This window comes from Misgurnus anguillicaudatus, chromosome 3 (genome assembly GCF_027580225.2).
Source record: "Misgurnus anguillicaudatus chromosome 3, ASM2758022v2, whole genome shotgun sequence".
Lineage (NCBI taxonomy): Eukaryota > Metazoa > Chordata > Actinopteri > Cypriniformes > Cobitidae > Misgurnus > Misgurnus anguillicaudatus.
Genome location: NC_073339.2, coordinates 18936312 through 18956803, shown reverse-complemented (window position 1 = coordinate 18956803; position 20492 = coordinate 18936312). Strand labels below are relative to the sequence as shown.

At 37.8% G+C, this 20492-nt stretch overlaps 1 protein-coding gene across 14 annotated transcripts in view; it reads left to right on the top strand.

The window, feature by feature from the left end:
- tenm3 (teneurin transmembrane protein 3) overlaps positions 1 to 20492 on the top strand; it is a 693684-nt gene that overhangs the window by 408542 nt on the left and 264650 nt on the right. For all 14 annotated transcript variants that reach the window (XM_055205043.2, XM_055205039.2, XM_073862719.1 and 11 more), the window contains 2 exons: positions 10531 to 10857; positions 19665 to 19943. In XM_055205043.2, the coding sequence (XP_055061018.1) occupies positions 10626 to 10857; positions 19665 to 19943 (511 nt within the window). In that variant the 5' untranslated portion in view covers positions 10531 to 10625. The remainder of the gene's footprint in view (positions 1 to 10530; positions 10858 to 19664; positions 19944 to 20492) is intronic.

Below are 20492 nucleotides of genomic sequence, written 5' to 3'. Positions count from 1 at the left end.
ATGTTTAACAGACTGGCGCTCTATTTCATTTTCTTCCCTTCGCGCACTCATCTCTCTTCATTCCTTTCTCCTTTTCTTCCCACACACACACACACACAACACAATAACTGCCTAAACTCTCTTTCATCCTTTTGCATTTTCTCTCTCTCCCTGGTAAAGATGGGCCTGAACGTCTGTCATTCCTGCATGTTTGGCATGGCGTTCTTGACACGGGGGCGCTGTGGCAGAGTGACGCATGGGAGCCATGCTGTGACACGACTTTGAATGTTTCTCAAAGCAAAGAGTGACAACCATTCGAACTGAAACATTTTAATGATGCCTCTATACTTTCAGCCAGAGAACAGGAGAAAGAAAAGTTTGAGTTACGACAAGAGTTACACCATATTTCGCTTTGATGCCGGCGGGCCGCCACAGATTATCTCTGTCCGTTCTTCAGTGAGCAGAGCTTTCATTCTGCCATCTGGAAATGAAGTCTCTGGCTACTTTTCTTCGGCCCGCTCCCCTCCATACAGTCGCTGTTCCGGTGATTATGTAGCGGCCACTCGGCTGCAACGCCGTCCAAAAGTTTCAATTTCACACCATGTTCAGCCACGTTGAACCCTCCTATTCCACAAGGAGCCTCTGTCAACCTCTGTGAATCCGACCCCCCAACCTACCTTGATATGTTTCGCTTTTCTCATGTCGATAGCTCCTCTGTTTCCAATTTTACCAGCCCTCACTGTCAGTGTCTGGGTGTTCTGCAGGGTGAACGCGATCTTGCACTCTTACCCCCTACCTTTTTTCCTCCATATCTCTCTCTCTCTCTCTCTCTCTCTCTCTCTCTCTCTGTCACTCGCTGTCTTTCACACCCTTTCTTTCTGTGTTTCTTTCCAACTTTTCGGGAGAGTGTCTGATGAGCTCAAGCTGTTGAGTCTGTCTCTTAACAGATCTCAGATTATTAGCATGTGGCCTAAATGCCTTGGTCCCATAGTTAAACCACTCTGCTGATGGAGATAATTGCTTACCATACACACACTACAGTCAACTTCAGAAGTCACACCCACAAAGTGAACACAGTCCATCTGAAACATATTGCACGCAAAACTGCCAAGCGCTCACTGTTAAAGCCATGTTTTAATCGGAAGTAAGGGAGCCCTAAATTGGCTTATTACATAAATTATTGCCTTTATGGAAGATTTGCATTCAGAAATGTATATTTATGTATATTTATTTTTATTAAGTTGTGTCTGAGAAAGTATTTACAACATTTAGACAGGCAGAATTTCTCATCTGACTGAATACCACAGTTCCACACTATTGGCATTTCATGATGTATGACACACTCTGACATATTTTAGTTATTAGAGGTCATACTTTTCAGCTGTCAAAGCAAGCACAAATCTCTTATGACTCGTTGTAATATTTCACATCTCAATAGCCAAAGTTTTACTTTAAAATACAGTTATTTGTTTGTGTATAGTCAGGACAGAAGGTGTGTCTATGTGTGTCTATTTTTCTGTATTTTGGGGACAAATGCGTACCCTTTATTTGAGAACGTCCTTATTTAAAAAAACCATAGACTGTAACAAATATGTACCTAGTGTATGTGATGTCACCCATAGGTTTGTGAAGGGCCTTTTTGAAGCCAATAGTTGGCGGGGCTTGTTGTCGCCATCGTAGCATCAGGTCACTCGCGGATAATCGAAAAAGGGTAAAGAGGTCCGACGTGGGTGAAGCTGAAGTGGTTGGCTGCTGAAACCACACCTGCCTAGCTCGCGGTAGTGACAGCTGTGGCAGTTCATCCCGTCACTCAAGTGACCATGCCCTTAATTATGCAGAGCATTAAAGGATTAATCCAAATAATTTACTCACCACCATGTCATCCAAAATGTCGATGTCTTTTTTTTGTTCAGTCGAGAAGAAATTATGTTTTTTGAGGAAAACGTTCCCGGATTTTTCTCATTTTTATGTACTTTAATGGACACCAACACGTAACAGTTTTAATGCAGTTAAAAATTGCAGTTTCAACGGAGTTTCAAAGGAATCTAAACGATCCAAAACGAGGCATAAGGGTCTTATCTAGCGAAACGATTGTCAGTTTTGTCAAGAAAAATAAAAAATATGCACTTTTAAGCCACAACTTCTCGTCTATCTTCGGCCCTGTGATTCACCAGCGCGACCTCACGTAATTGCGTAATGCCGTGGAAAGGTCACGTGTTACATATATGAAACGCACATTTGCGGACCATTTTAAACAATAAACTGACACAAAGACATTCATTAGTATTATTCGACATACAACAAAGTTGGAATGGTCCTCTTTCTCCACACTTGTAAACACTGGGGCGTAGTTTCGCATATGTCCTCCGTGACCAGTTGACGTGATGACGTATTGCGTCCGGTCGCACTGGCGCTTCACATGACTGGAGATAGATGAGAAGTTGTGGTTTAAAAGTGCATATTTTTTATTTTTATTTTCAATAATGACAATCGTTTCGCTAGATAAGACCCTTATGCCTCGTTTAAGATCGTTTAGAGTCCTTTGAAACTCCGTCGAAACTGCAATTTTAAACTGCATTAAAACTAATAAGTGTAGGGGTTCATTTAAGTCCATTAAAATGAGAAAAATCCTGGAATGTTTTCCTCAAAAAACATAATTTCTTCTTGACTAAACAAAGAACGACATCAACATTTTGGGTGGTGAGTAAATTATCTGTTTTGGACTAATCCTTTTAAGACTTAATAGGCTATAATTTAAACGGATGAGTTACAAAAAATGCACCCTCCCACCCACAGTTGGCATGAAGGGCAAAAATATCTATATAAAAGGCTGTAAACAACTGTAATTTTTTGCTGTAAAGTTGGGCATTTTAACATGGCGATCTATGGGAATCGACTCCCTTTTGGAACCAGCCTCTAGTGGCCAGTCGATGAATTGCAGTTTAAGTCACTTCCGTATTGGCTTCATCAGAGATATAAGATTATTGCTCCTATATAGTAAATCATTTTTTTTGTTAATGCAGAATTTTTTTGTTAGGGTTAGAGTGTGGGTAAGGTTATAGTATTACTAACTAGCGGAGTATAAAAACAACAGTGTTTAAGGTCAGGTGATCAGTTTCAGTTTTGTATAGTTTCAGCCCAGAACAATTACTTAACAGAGGAGAGAGAGCATTTGGAAAACATGGGTGTTGTAAGATAGGTAATCCTTTGCTGTAGAAAAATGGGTCATTTCCAATTTAAACCTGATTCATTCTCTCTTTTAGTGTCTGTTGTCCATTCCTCTCTTTATTCCTTTGTAATTCCACACTCCTTTCATCTCACCGATTCAAACAGTCATAGAAAAGATTAACTGCAGGAGAGTAAAGCTGCTTTTTTGATGATGGCATTTGTGGGTTAAACAAAAGATCTTGACAGCAGCTAACACTAAACTTTTCCTTCCTTTGATCCCAATTTACAAAGCTCCCTCCCTTGCTTTCCTGCAGAACTCCTAAGTTTATATTAGATACAGTTGTGCCGGTCTGGCTTGCGTTACTTCTGTTCCAGAGCTTTCAAATCATACAGGCTGGCAATACATAAACCTACAAGCTCCCACCGGCCAAAAAAAAGAGGAAAGATGGAGAGAAGAAATTCTCATAAAAGTGGAAATGCCCAGCTGATGTTTCCAAGCTGTTGAGAATGATGGGAGATTTGGCAGTGTTGCAGAAGATGAATATTTTCTCTCCAGTTCGTTTTAGTTGCTTTTTAACCTTCTGAATGAACTCATTTTCAAGTGTACTCAGCTGGTAATTTAGCTGGCTTTCTTACTTATCATTTCTCTCTTTCTCCTTTTTTTTCTTTCTGGCTGTTGTGATAAGGATATTAACCTACGCATTGATACAAAAGAAATGATGCTATTCAAATTGATGTTAGAGAAACATCAATCTGGCCTTCTTGGCTCTGTCCCAATAGCCATTCTAAGCCCTTGCGATCCCCTTTCATTGTCCAGATTTTGGGGACGTAATGCCCCATAGACAGGTATTAGTCTACATTGCTGTAAACTTGGCAAAGTGTTGTGATGTGTAGTGGATGCAAATGTGGTGCCTGAGGGCAACCTAAACTGACTGATGGGACACCATGCAGTCTTGTGCACTTGGCTATCGTAAGTGCCTAAGGCAAATCAATTGCCTTGATTGTCATTTTGGTGACCCTTGGAAACTCTTTCTATGTAAGCAATAACTACAACATATATGTACTGCACGTTAATAATAGTGTTTTAATAATATGTGACCCTGCCTCTGAAATCCAAGCCCCATGATCTAATAATGAGATTGAAAACATTACAGTTTGATTTCAATCTTTGATTTTATATTGACTTCAATCTTTAACATGACTTTACTCAGTCAATATTAAATATATCAAGGTTATATTTTTAAAGAATGTCCTTTACAATATTTAGGATGATTTTACGTATAAAACAGTTAAAGGCGGAGTCCATGATGTTTGAAAGCCAATGTTGATATTTGAAATCACCTAAACAAACACGCCCCTACCCCAATAGAATCTGGACCTTCTTTTAAAAGACCCGCCCCACACATACACAACCCGGCATTTGATTTGATTTGATTGGCTATAAGTGTGTTTTGGTAGTCGGCCCGTCTCCTTTTCCAAAGCGTTCTTCAAACATCGTGGACTCCGCCTTTAATGCAAAAAAATGACTTTAGTTGGGGTTTTACAGGGGGGGGTCACATATATCCTACATAATATACTGGCAGTAATGGAATCATACATTTTGGTTCTTTAGCTAAAGTCAGTAAGTAGGAGTAAACAAACCAGCAACATTTGTAATAAATACTATTTTTTTTATTTGTGACAGAAAAGGTGTTCAGGAGCCAAATTTTGGATTACACCATTTATCTAGTGGTCCGTCTACTCTTTCTAGTTGTACCATCTCTAGTCTTCCATTTCTTTTTTCCATTTCTACACCTGTGTATGATTCACACACGCACACACAGGTAACCTTAGAAACTGGCTAAGATCTTTTATAAAGCCCAGAAGGTCTTGTCCAAACATACATGAGCGCAAAAGAACACACATGCACATGTTTAAAGAGTGAATATTCATCTTTGGCTATAGCAGGTTAAAGCTGAAATCCCCCTCTGAAGCCAAGTGTTACTTTTCCGCTTGACTTGATTCCTGTATCCGCTCTCACAGACCTTCCAGCACCACACACACATACACACACACACACACACACACGCGCGCGCGCGCGTCCTAATGATTCGCACACACAAAACACACAGCTCTTTCATCATGGAGTGACTCATTTTACAAACACTCAAAAACATATATTCAAACTGATTAGGGTTATTTCCTATGCAAGACTTTGGTAGTTTTAGTAGTTTTTAGGTGTTTACAGCTGAATCAGCTCTATCCTGTGCTATCTTAGTATGTAGAGACTGTATACTGCAGAAACTATATAAAGAGCTCAGATGCAAAAGCCACTAAACGCCAAAAATTTGATAATCGAAATGCTCTCAACACATACTTTACTTTCATCAAATACTTTTGCGTCAAATTCGGTTAATATACTAATGCAGTGAGTAAACAACTTGTACGTAGTTCCCACCTACAACCAAAAATATGAACACTATAGTGTTGGGCGATATGCCCAATTTTGAGATCATCAGCCTGTGAGATCGTAGCCTGCCTGCGCTCTCCTACGCACTTCCGCTCAATTTCATTTATTTCTTCAGTACTACGTCTGGGATTTCAGTCTATTCTAGCGTATCGAGAAATTAGATTTTTGTAGTACCAATCAGTGAACAGAGGGTGTGGCTGAGAACGATGACGTTGATGTTGTGTGTCGTTGTGCGTCAACGACCAGAGCGGCTTTTTGTTAATGATTAGACCCAGCTTCGATGGTTGACTGAATACATCATTGTCCTTAGTGCCAAATATACATTTAAAATTTACAATTGTTCCTTGAACTCTTAAATTCGATGAACAAAACCTGCATCTCTTGTTGACAGACATCTTTTTCTAAACATTACTCTGATCATTCGGACTTCCGGCTGGTTTCGGCGCATGATATACATCACGACCACACGTTAGCGATTGGCCATGGCAGATCCTGAGTGACTCTGGGCAGATCCAATAGTGTTGAACTTTAAAGCAACACTATGTAGTTTCCATGTAAAAATGACTTACAGCTCCCCCATGTGGTTGAAAAGCGCAACAGTGCCTTGTATCAGACACTCTTCTGCAGGCAGGGGGAAGGGCGACGCTGTGTGCTCTACCCTCCACCGCCACTTTCAGAGTGTGCTTGTAGCAGCTAGGAGGCTGCTCAGGTAGCAACACTACAATTTGTCTAGTTAAAAGTTGTTTTATCACTGAAATAATTTTAGAGACATTATTTAAAGGTAAAAAAAACTACATAGTGTTGCTTTAACAGAGAACCCGCCTACAAGGAAGTAAACGTTTCTGAAAGGAGAGAGTCCATACTCTGTACAAATGAAATGTACGAGAGTCTGGTAGAACCAGGCTAGTGAGATCGCCGATACATGATATGTTTGGGGGGCGGGGCAGTAATTTACTCATTTATATATTTGTTCATTTTTTAATCAGTTATGACAAGTCACTTGATTGGTGGACCAATCCAGTCCAGGTGCGTGCGAGAAGGAATCCACGCGCGTTACAAGCTCTCTCGCGCAAAGTGAAACTAAGATGATAATAATAATAACCATCGTCAACCATCGTCATGAAAGCCTGCAATTGGTGATATGTCTGGCGATCGTCGATACACGATACTATTGGCACAACCCTAGAACATTATGATCTGTGACACTTTAAAAAAATTGCTCTCAGCCTGGCATAGACAAACTAAACCAATATCATGAGTTTGGGGTAGGGCTGTCTGTTTTTCTGACCATTGGCAAGGGGAGTTTTCAGGAACCACTTCGGGGTCACTGTTTTTGCATTTTGGAAAAGTGGTCGTTTTTTGTTTAATTGGAAATTGAAATGATGAAAGAGAAAAAGTGTAATTTCTGTACATCGACTGTAGCTAAAGTTGATGGTTGAGGTGATTTGCAAATAAAACAGGACAGTGACAGTTGTGGATTTTCAAGTTCATCTGGTCGTTAAGTATTTTCCCCTCTGGCTGTCTGTGGGCCTTTTTCCCACAACCCAGGATATTTCAGAATTCATCTGCGCTGTGAACCATCATTAACACTGTTTATCATAAATACATATTGCTCGCAATAACTTCTCAGTGTCAGACACTCAGCATGAGCCTTCCATATGAGAAGAAAATGTACAGTTTTAAATATTATGTGACAGTGCTTATCTGATTTATTAGGAGACTTGGCCATTTCTCTTCAGTGCACAAATAAACCGTCCTTCCAGATTCACACACGCAAGCAGGCGCGCAGACATATTTCTACCATCACAACTTTTATTTTTTCCATTTTTCACTTAGAATTATTTATTTTAAATAAGACACTTGATTTGTGCAGGACATCAGTGGTTCTGCTCTGTCCAATGGAGCGTGACGCACTAATAGATCCTCATTGATAATTTAACATCTTCACTCTCTTTGACGGCAAACGTAAACGATCCTTCAGTGGGACTATTTTTCTTTTTTCCAGACTCCCATGCTAATACAGCGCTCAGATTACCCCAACTGTGCTCTTGTACGAACCACTTGCCGTATTAGTGATGTCAGTGTTTTCCTATTTAAAGCTGGGTGCTAGTCATTGAACCGCAACCATTTTTAATTAAGAATTTAATTACCAATAATGCATTTGATCAGCCGCTCTTAATTCATTTATGACGCCAGAGAAGAATCAGATTATTTTTCCGTTCATTCTTCATAGACAAAAGCGTCTTTTGTTAATTTGTCTGATAAGAAAAAATATATTCTACCATTTATTAATTTTTTCTTCATTTTATTTTAAAAAGCCATAAATCGTCTGTGTAACAATTTAGATGATTAACGCTTAACAGTGATAGAATTGATTGAGTGAGCGCATTAATTTTTATTAATTTTTTCAAATTTAAAATATATCTGTTATTAAAATGTTTAAAAATATCTGTTATTATACTTTTAAAAAGGTAAAGTTCTCTCAAGGTTAGTAGTTTATGATGGTGGTAGTAAGATAAATAGTAAATAAAAAGTAAGTTCTGGTAACAGTAATACACACTTTATTGAGATCAGCTGGCAAGTTATAGACTGTAGCTTTACTCAGAGCAGCAATATGTTAGTGTATGTGTTTGTGTCAGTTTTTGCCTACATAGTGAGGACCATCTAATGATGCCCTAATTTATTGTTAAAAAATGATGTACAAAAAGATTTGTGTGATGGGGTCTCAGTATTTAAACAATACCTATAGACTAATGAAAACGTGTGTATGTGTGTGTGTGCATCCAAATCCCATTAAAGCTAGTTCAAATGCGGTCAGGTCCATTTCCAGTACAAGCCAAATAGATTGCTGATCTGTGTAGGAAGGACCTCAGATGCTCTGTCTGCTCACACATTTTGAGTTCTGCTTTCTCTCTCTCTCTCTCTCTCTCTCTCTCTCTCTCTCTCTCTCTCTCTCTCTCTCTCTTTCTCAAACAAGAAAACACCTCATAACCGTCTTCACCTATAAACATTTCTGAACCCCTGTTCCTTTTGAGTCTCCAGTCCACTAACACGTCCATATAGGGAAGCTTTTTAAAAACCATCTACGCATGACGTTTCCAAAAACGAAGAAAGCCCCTTCCAAAAGAGAGCGGAAGAAAGGAGACAAATGAAAAAAATATGTTTGAGCATGAACAGCAGAGCATGTATGTTGGGAGAGCTCCAAAAAAGGGCCAGCCAAAAAAGAAATTAAAGTACAGCGATTATCAGGACCCAGAATTAGAAGCAGAGGGTTTTGGACTAATAAACATTTGAAACGCACCCCAGGGCCCTCACCATCATTTATTACTCCACCATCTCCCATTAATGTGTTTTTGTTTTTTTTCTTACAGTTTCTTCATATTTTCTCCAGCATGTTTTAGGTAGATTTTATTAATTCTTGCTGGCAGAGTTTAATGAAAGGTTGTTGGCTGTTTTGCTTGTTTTTTTCTCTCTACTTCTCAATCCCTTCCGCTTTAGATGTCCTGATCCGGTGTTTTGTTTCAGTCTCCTTCTTACTGTATCGTGGTTATCAGTAATTCTTGACATATTACGGGTTAAAAAAGCCTGACTATCAATTAACCAACAACCTACACACGCTCCCCCCTCCCAGTGTCCCATCATGACCTCTTAAGCTTATCAACTCTCAAAACGAAACCAACCCTTCTCGGTAACACAGACATTAATGTACTGTGAGTGTCTGCTGGGCAACATACTGTATTGACTGGGCGGCATATTGAATATCCCTCATGTATTCACAATGTGTTTTTTTGTGAATCATCATAGTAACGTTAATGTGTTTTTTTAGTAATTAGGTTTTTGAAATATGTTGTCATTAACATCATGATCCTTTTTTTTTACTTAAATTTAGTAAGTTTGAAAAATTTGTGTGAATCGCTTCAAGCTATCAACTGCAATGAACTGATTCAAAACTATCCTTTAACAATATCTGCTATTACTCAAAATGAGTTGTATGTTTAATATTTTTGTAGGGCTGGAAAAAGATTAATCGTGATTAATCGCATACAAAAAAAAAGTTATTTTTGGAATAATATATCTGTGTGTGCTGTGTGTAATTATTATGTACATATAAACACACTTATATATATATATATATATATATATATATATATATATATATATATATATATATATATATATATACGTATTATATATATATATATATATTTATTTATTTATTTATTTATTTATTTATTTATTCATATTTTTATATATAAATAAAAAAATCTGACATGAATATATGTATGTGTGTGTGGTTAAATATACACAATAATTACACACAGTACACACACATATATTATGCAAAAAATAACTTTTATTTTGTATGCGATTAATCGCGATTAATCTTTTCCCAGCCCTAATTTTTAGTTCAAATATATGCATGTAAATGTTAAAAATGTTTTATTTATTATGCAGATTTATATACTTAAATAAAAACATAATTCTTAATCGTGTTCATTTTGTAATAAACAGCAGTGTTGAAAATTTGAAGATTTAAATTAAACAGAACATTGAGTTTTTGAGTGTGGTTTAATTGAAATGTTCCTTAATATTTACAAAAATTAATAATGTTAGGATATAATGTTTTCATATATAATGTATGCCCTACACACTCACACACACCTGGCTCAGAGCCTGTAGACATTTATAAAAACTACATTCAAAACCTCCAGGAATGTCTATTACGCAGACACACGCAGGAGGAAAACACTCTCATGCTGTCTTCCGAAAGAAGACATGCTCATGCCGTCTCAGCACAGTCCAGAAGGTGGATAGGATTTGCGAATCCCGGAAAGATTAAGTGTACAGCTTAGCGTGCTATGTGACTGCTAGTTTACACATTTTTTTTTAATTCTCTCTCTCTTTCTCTCTGTTACCATTCTCTCACTCTCCAGGTAGACAACAGTAAGCTCACAGTTGGGCGGAGCCTGCGGCGAGCGAGGGCTCCAGTTGGTTGTCGCGTTGCGTTACACCGCGTCATGCGGGCAGGATGGATGTGAAAGAACGCAGGCCCTACTGCTCACTGACCAAGAGCAGGAGAGAGAAAGAGCGCCGCTACACGGGCTCATCTGGCGACAGCGAGGACTGCCGCGTGCCCACCCAGAAATCCTACAGCTCCAGTGAGACCCTCAAGGCCTTCGACCACGACTCCTCACGCCTGCTGTACGGAGGCCACGTCAAAGAGATGGTCCACCGAGAGGCTGATGAGTACACACGCCAAGGTGAGTCACCTGGGCAAATTTTATCTCAGTGATGAGAGGAGTGTGACATCATCAAGCACAGAGGTCACATGTCGATGAAATCAGCTCTGCCTGCTTCTTTTAAGTGGATGAGATTTTTGCCACGCCTGCCATTAGAGAGAAATTATTTTATTAAAAGAGAGTTTAGGGTCACTTACTCTTTTTATTTATTACACAAATGTAACAATTTGAATTTTGTTGTTACTAAATACCAAAATATATCAAAACTGTTATATTTTAGCATCTTTGAAATAGCCACCTTACTGCCTAGAATTTGCAAATAAAATTATTTTATCAGCCTTTTTTAAAAACGTTAAATGTATTAATACTTTTTTATAAAAAGAAAACATTTTTGTCTACAAAATATTAATTTGTGTTCCAAAATATAATTTTCTGCATATTTGTAACACACCATGAATGGCCTTTTTTATATTTTGCTCTCATATTTTCGATTGGTGCCTTAATGTGAGGAATATTCCACGTTTGTCCGCATATTGGGTTCAAGAGACAACAAAGCATCCTTAACAAACCTTTTAAATAAAATAAAGTTAAAGTGGTTGATTTTCATTAATATGATGCAATTTAAGCCATGTACTGTTGCAATAAAATCACACCAGCCAATTGGCAAGTAGTTTACTAACCAAACTTCTGCATTTTGCTTTTGGTGTGTGTTAAATTAGTAACCTGCATAGACATATACAACCAGAATGCATTTCTGGATGCATTACATTGGAATAATGATATATGGGATGTATAACCATAATTATACGTAATTAGAGGAAATTAAATTTGGTCTGGCACCACTGCACACTTTCTCTGACAAAACAATTATTTTCATTTGATTGAAAAATGAAGTCGAATCAAAACAGATTAGACAGATTTATGTACACACACCGACAGGGCACCGAAATAAAGCATTTCCTCTGATTAGCATTATTCGAACCCCTGGTCCCGGTCTCTCATTTTCAGATCTGAAGTTTTCTTTATAACGTATGCCCATGTGTCCCATTGGCAATAATGAATGGCACCATAAAAACATAAACAGCATTATTGCACTGTTCTGAAGTTTGCAATGTGCCCCGGTCGGCCACAGTTTTATTACTAATTATGTGCACAGGGGGTGCGAAACCATTCACACAAAGCTCGCTTTATAAACTCCCTCACATTCGAGTTTTTTACAGTACTATTGTTTCGGGTTTTTTTCATCGTGTTTTTTCTTTTGTTCTTTGTCCCGCATTTAAGGCTTCATCAAAATACACACCAGTAAAGGTGAGTTTCGTACTGCGCAAGCCTAGATTTGGGTCAGTTTTTTTCTCGTGTTGTGGTTTGTGTGTTGTGATAGAGGTTAACCCTCCGTATTTGTGTGCCCTTAACGTAAGTGTTGTGTTAAGCTGAAGGTCAGTCTAGCTGTTATCAGTCACTGAAGTGCTACAGGCTCTGTCTGTTGAGTGTGTTTATTTTAGAAAGCACAGGAAGTGACACCAGATTACAGCAGGGGGTAAAGGAGCAGCCCGCCTCAAACCATTATGCAGGTTAGTCCACTCTATCATAAAGAGAGAGAGACTGTGTTAGTGCATAGGCGCTCACAGATGTTGTGCAGACACTGTTAAGCTCTTGAGACTGCACATACATGGTCTGCAACACTCTCTATAATCACCCCGTAGCAAACGTCACCTAACCCCAGTCTCCTGGCATAACCTTAGTGTTCTTCATGAAACTAATTCCTCCCATGTGATGTATTTTTCGACCACAGCAAAAAGCCATACCAAGATAATTAATTTGCGGAATATAAAGGACCAGGCAGGCAAATAAAATTGTTAATTAGCCATTACACAACAATGGCAGATTGGAATTACCGAGATCTGAAATAATGTAGCCTTGCTGAGAAGTGCCGCCGTTTAGTTCCATTACAAAGTTCCATAAAGGTCATTACCAGTTCATTGATTGCTTTCAAACTCAAATTAACACTTCATAAATATTTGAGCAGAAAAGCCATAATTGCTCAATTATCTTATCCTGTACAATTTCATCTACACTAATTGGTGTTCATTTGGAATTTATATGGCTTTAATTGAACTTTAGCAGAACCCCGATTATTCCTGTAGTTAATAGCCCTTATTAATTCCTTTTAATGCAGGGGATCAATGATTTTACGTATTTCTTTTCATCTTTATAGTCGTTGCATTAAAATGTGCCGTTTTTATAGTGATTGTTTTAATATGGAATTTTGTGACTCAGTAAGGTTCCCATGGTTTTTTTTATTTTAAGCATCACCAAATATATTTTTAAAATAGATTTTTTATTCACATCATGTAGCCTAGGTATAAAGTAAATAATTTTAAATGAAAAATGCAAGATTTTTATTGTTTTAATGTTTGCATATTTTTCTTGCCACTTTTTCATTTGAAGAATCTTACCCATTAAAGCTTACGAGCCTGCCTGTAAATGACAGAATAAATGATCCGTTTTAGGGAGCAATATATTTCGGCACTATTTCTGGTGCTCCGTAAATGCGAGGAAAGCTTTTTGTCTGCTGCTGCAGTTCTTCGGGCCTCATTGTTTTTGGAGCTGCACACACCTCTCACCATGGCAGATAAGCTTCCTCCATGGAATGCAGTCTGCTCCACAGACTCGTTCCACAAAACACAGTTTGCAAATCATTACAGACAAAAAGAACGGCAAATGATTTATACAGTAAGTCGTTTTGGCTGTTAAACTGAAAGCTTTTTTCAAATCGCTGAATGTGGAGTCAAATTTTTGTTCAGTTTGGGGTTAATGGAATATAAAAAGAAGAAAGAAGTTTGTAGTTATTCTCAATTTTCATGCATTGTGGGAGAATTTTATTTTTAGGGTTTAAATATAGTTTTTATTGTGTGTGTTGTTCTCATTTGTGTGTGTGTGTGTTGGGGGGGGGGTAAAAATCTTTAATTAAGAATTACAGCTATAACAGTCCCAACACAAACTGTTATAATTTATAAAGGTAAATGTGGTAGTTGTGCATTTCTTTTAATATATTTAAGTCAAGCAGCACATACATATTTTTATTCTGTTTTTTCGATTATTTTAGTAATAAGAATATGCAATAGCAATGTGTTAAGTCTTAAGAAAATTACTTGTTTGTTTTACATACACTACCATTCAAAGATTTGAGGTCATTTATTCTTTATTAATTTTTTTTTCATTTTTTTATAATAGTAAACTCATTTAAACTATAGAATAACACAAATGTAACTTTGAAATGATGTTTTGACAAAAACGTTTTTATAAATCAATTTATGTTGAAAATATAAAAATATGTTTGGTTTTAAACACTATTAAAGGAATTTTTTCTTTTTTTTCTGGGCATAATTTAGTTTTGTCCATAAAAAATTATTTGAAACATTTAAGCCTACACCTTCACTCAAGTGACTTAAAGCTTTTGAGTGGTGGTGTATATTTTATGAACGTATTTTACACACCCTTTTTATCCCTCAGCTCAGGATATCGGCAGATACCAAGTACTGATCCAATATCTGGGATACTACAAGCCCTGTATGAATTTATCAAATTATTTTAGGGTGTGCTTCAGACTTATCCCATAACAAAACATGGACAAATACATTATTATCTGACATACATTTGACAATAATAATTTTATTTTTTTCTTAAGTAAAGAAGAACCACACATCAAACACTGTAAACTGAAAAGGGTATTTTGGTTTTAGAATATAATTGTTTAAAAAATTAATCTAGGAATATAAAAAATATTATATATGAATAATAATTTAAGAAAAAGAAAATAATCTCTTTAACACTCAAAAGTCCAGAAACAATTTTGTTAAAAAAGGCATTTACATTTTTAAATACAAAAGCACATAAAAGGTGCTTATACTTATAGAATTAAGTTATTGAGTAATAAAGCAGAGCTCATCCATATCTGCATTAGCCTTTGTGTAGCCATCATGTTCTTTGGGGTGTTGTCTTTAAATGCTTTAAGTAACTTGTTTTAGGGATGGTTTCCCAGACAGGGATTAGACTAGTCCTAGACTAAAATAAATGTAAGAGCTGTCCAAACTGAAAACAACTTGCACTGACATATCTTAAAAACATCAGTGCCCTTTGTTTTGCACTCAAGTCAGGTTTTTAGTAAGGCATGTTTATTCCCTAATTAAACTAAGGCTTAGTCCTGGTTTAAACTAATCCCTATCTGGGAAACCACCCCTTGAAGTTGCTAATACTTGTTCCACCCAACGAAACTGCAGCAAGGCATATATGAGACATGTCACCGTTTTACTGGCTTCAAGTACTTTTTTAATACCGATACCATTTTTTGTGTGTTATCGGCGGCATTTCGGATATTAGTGTCGCAATCGGAACAACCCTATTTTTTCAAAATTGTAAAATAATATGTTGATGTATTCATATTTTTAACTAGCCTAAGTTATATATCGTACGTTTTATTTAATGCAACAATGCATTTAAATATGCAGACACATTTTAAAGATACATATTTTTATGAGGAATTTTTATTTAAATAAAACTTTGTGTAGCAGTTATTGTTTGTTATATAATATCAACACATGCGCTTTTTACGGTAGTGATAATGTTACAGTTAAAGTCAAGTATACCTGTACCAATCTGTCAACGCACTATAACATAATGATCTCCTCATCTGTGCCACATTCCTCCTTGCAGTATATTTGTGACGCACATACATTTCTAGTGTGCGTCTGCGTGTCTTAAATCGCACCTGTATTTATAAACTTCAAGTTCAGTCGTTTCTGTGCAAAACTAATTTGATTTTAATTGTGAAATTGTCAAATGGTTCAAACGCTGAAGACATGTGATTTTATTCCTCCAGTCACCTCCATAAATCACAAAAATAAAGTCGTATAAGTAGTCTGACATTTTGATTACAGAAAATCAGCTATATCTTGTCATTCTTGCAGTGCCAACATGACATGGATATAAATAATTGCTCATTTCAGCAGCGATTCTGACTCGGTATGAAACTGTGCACAGCCCTAGAGAGTGCAGTCAGTTCATTAAAACTGTTTTAAAGAGCGTGTAAACGGCTGTTTAGACGTGTTGCCGCGTCGTTCCCTTTCGCTGCTAATTGCTGCAGTTTATCTGAATCCTTCCAAAAATACGTGTGGAAGGTACACATCACAAGACATCATCCGTCTCACAGCGAAACACATTTTTCAAGCTCACTTAGCACAACTAGGCTTGCCATGCAACATGCATGGTGCTAAAGGATGACAATTAGTCAAGTGTCTGCCCACCTTTCTCAGTGAGAATACTCACTTTGGGTGTGTTTGTTGATCTGTTTTGTGCCTACCACTAAATGCATTAATTGCATTTAGTTATAAAACACACACACACACACACACACACATATATTTTTTATATATATAGCTTTTTGACTTGAAGTCAGGAAGGACTAGGACTTATAAGGGCGCACTCACATTATCCAAACCGAACCATGCCACAGCGCGATTGTCACCCCTCCCTACTCCCCCAGATGCACGCACTCACGCTGTACTTTTTATCGATTCGAGCCCGGGCGCGCTTTCGTCATTAAGATGCGATTGTTTTGAAAAAAGCAGGAACTAAAGCTCTCTCTTAACACCGTAATGATAAATCTGTGTTTTTTATTCGGAGTCGTTTGGTGCGCGATTACAGACAGCCTTCTTACATGTCATCATATTGCTTAGTTGGTCTGTCACGTGTGCAGCTCGGACATTAACGTAACCCTGCTGCGTGCATCAAAAGGTTTTTACGGAGGCAGATGAAGGTGAGTGTTCGCGCAACTGACGTCTTCGCCTTTTAAATCGCGCTCAGGGGCGATTGCACTCACACCACAGCCCAAGTGAACCACGCTCCAGCCCACCTCTGCAACCCGGCCGGGGGGCGATTTACCAATCCGGGCCCGGGCGTGGTACAGAGCGAACACAATAGTCAAACGAACTAGGCTTTGTGGGTCAAACGCGCCTGAGCGCGGTTTGGTTTGGATAGTCTGAGTACACCCTAAGATATCCTGCTATGACTGTAGCATGCTGGTTTCAGTCCGTTTTTGTGTATGTTTCAGTTTTTTGTTGTTTTTCTCACTTTTTCCTCTCAGCTTTACTTTTACTATTTTCCCACATTTTTGAGTGTTGACTGCTGGAACCTATCACTTATCAATTAACTTTATGTTACTTTCCCACATTCCCAAACTTATTGCTCAGAGGTTGCTCTTGAGACTTGAAGATCTCAGCTATATTTTAATCCTCAAAAAATGCAAATTGAAATTGAAAGTACAGAACAATACATTTAAATTGGATTGAATTGCTCAGATAATTAAGCAATAAATAAATTGATGAGAAATGTTCTGATGAGATGTCACACTTTATTTTGCTGTTATTGGCAAATAAACACTGTAAAAGTTGTTGTCACAGTTGTCACAACTTATAAATTATAGTTGAGAAAAGTCAACTTAATTTTACAAGTTATAACAACTCACCTGTAGTTAAAACAACTCATCTCTATTCATGATAAATAATAGTAAGTTGAAATGACTTCTAAATCCGAGTTGATTCAATAAAAATTTTTAAGGCTTAAAATACAATACTTAGCATCTCTTTATAGAAGGGATTAGTGGAGCAACTCTTAATTTCATAGGACAAACGGCTGACATGTTAAAGAAAGATCATTTAAGATTTTTCTTTTATATACAGTAGGTCATGTCTGTGTTTCCTTTTTCACATGGCATGGTCTTTACAGCAGACATCTGTGTTTTTATCTGCGGTTCCAAAAACCGATCAGGACCACTGATCTATATAAATGACTGGATTGCGCATAGAACGCTTGACGTAACTGCGTGAGGTGAAGCCAGCGCAGAGTTCGAGCCGCCATCTTGGTATACCCAACCGGCAGAGAGCGTCATTGACTTCCATTCAAAATCATGATCAAAATTTACCCCCTTTACAGCATATCAGTTACACAAGGTTAATTTTTATGATATGTGTACGTTAATTATTTGTTAATTCTGGTGTTATTTGCAATGTTTATGTTTTAATCGGGCAGGATAATGGATTTATAAAAAACCGTTAATGTGAGTGTGTCTGTAGCATTTGTTAATGACACGGGTATAAATAAAGTTTTGTTTGACATTCAGCTACACTGTGACGGTCAGCGTTATTTATCTGAGTAAGTTTAGGTAACTTGTAAGTTTAGATAACATAATTACAAAACTAGCAAATTATTGCATGCGCATACGGTACAAAGCATGATTATTTATTTAGATTTCAGAATGAGCATGTTTATTTTCATTAATACTAAATATGCTGCGGTCTGTCTGCTGATCTGATGCTGTAATGAAGATGAATGTATAATAACTGATTAAAATGCAAAATGTACAACTTTCAGTAAATAACTATTTACATGCTTTGGACGTTTGTGTTGTAATAATGTACAGGGTAACTTCACATATAAAAACGAAGATGAGTAAAGTGATGTTTTATCATTAAAATCTGATAACGTCCATTGATTTAATAGAACGTTTGGGTATACCAACATGGCGGCGCGGTGGCTTCGCAAGTGTGACGTCATGCGCAATCCAGTCATTTATATAGATCAGTGATCAGGACTCATATTTGCAGTGCATTGTGGGGCAGACTGCTAAGTCTGCAGCTATTTGACTGTCTGATGAGACTTGATAGTCTCTTTGTTCCACACATGTGGTGTTAGCTTGCCTTCTGTGTGCCTGTGTGTGTGTTAAAAGGAAGAGAGTTGTTTACAGAAGCTCTGCTTTCTGTCTAGGTTTTGGTTCAGTTGACACAATGTCTCTCACCTTAAAAAAAAGGATGAGACCAAAAACAAAAAAAAAGATAAATTGCACTATCAATTTACAGCTTTATTTTTCTTTCCTCTTCCCTTTTCTTTGGAGCTGTGGATCTTTTCATTGCCCAGCACTCCACAAATGGCTCCCCGGTTGCCAGCAAAGTCCATTTACCTGTCAGCTTGTGTTTTACCAATGCTCTATGGGCTCAAAGCACCCGACAGAATCAGCCAACAAAGCATACCTGAGATACATCCCTTTCCCAATAACACACAAAGATACATATGGGGAAGTGTCCAGTCCATGCTCACAATGAGAACCACTTATCATGATGTCCAGTCTGTGAGTAATAGCGAGCTCTCTTAGTCCCTAAAGTGAGAAGAAACTCCCTTTTCTCATGCTCATATACTTAAAATGTGTGTGTTTGGAAAGAGGCATCTGGGGAATTAGTGGTCTTTCATTTATTTTTCTTTCTGCTGATACTTAAATAGCACATATTAAAAATAATCGCAGAAAACCCCAGTCAGAGTTTCAAAACAGGACGTTTAAAGAGCTTCTTTTGTGTCGATTGATTGTTTTCTTTTCATAACTAGGGCACTTAGATTGTCTCTCAGTGTGTGTGCTACTACAGTATATTGCTACCTAACAAGTGTGTTTTGTATACCATAGCATTTTGTTTTTCTAAATGATATATGGATAATGTACGTGTTCCTAGGCGCAAAGGTTGTGGGGTCGATTCACTTCCAATAACACTTTTACATTTACACAGATGCTTTTATCAACTCACCGTGCATTTAAGCGATACATTTTTTTATCAGTATGGCAGTATTTGTGTCGAACCCGTAGCCTTTTGCTTTGCTATTTTAATGCTCTAAGAGCTAAGCTACAGGACTAGCAACTGTCTGCCAGATGCATAAATGTAATATAATGAATAAAATATGTATATAGCTGTGTTTATATATTCATACTGTGTGAATTTATCCTACAGGCCAGAACTTTAACCTGAGGCAGCTGGGGATATGTGAACCGGCCACACGCCGTGGCCTGGCCTTCTGCGCTGAGATGGGCCTCCCTCATCGCGGCTACTCTGTCGGCGCTGGCTCAGACATGGACAATGAGAACGAGGGGGTGATGTCACCCGAACGTGCCATGCGCCTCTGGGGCAGGGGTGTGAAGTCCGGACGCAACTCCTGCTTGTCCAGTCGCTCCAACTCAGCGCTGACCCTGACCGACACGGAGCACGAGAATAAGTCAGACAGTGAGAACGGTAAGCAGAGCTCCACTTGAGCTCTCTTCAGTCTTTTAATTCAGATTCAACCAGACAAAACAGGCACACGTGCATCTTACATGTCCTGTACTCAGGATCCAAAATCAACTCTTTGACGGCCCTGTCAATGTTGGGTAAAGATAGAAAATTCATGTGTATTTTAATAAATTTGAACATATTAACTTTTGTCCCTATTAATGATTTCCATTGAATGGCTTCTTAAAAGACGTTTGTTTTCTATTTTAGTATACACTCACCTAAAGGATCATTAGGAACACCTATTCAATTTCTCATTAATGCAATGGTGTAATGGTGTGGGGGATGTTTCCTTGGCACACTTTAGGCCCCTTAGTGCTAATTGGGCATCCTTTAAATGCCACGGCCTACCTGAGCATTGTTTCTGACCATGTCCATTCATTTATGACCACCATGTACCCATCCTTTGATAGCTACTTCCAGCAGGATAATGCACCATGTCACAAAGCTTGAATCATTTCAAATTGGTTTCTTGAACATGACAATGAGTTCACTGTACTAAAATGACCCCCA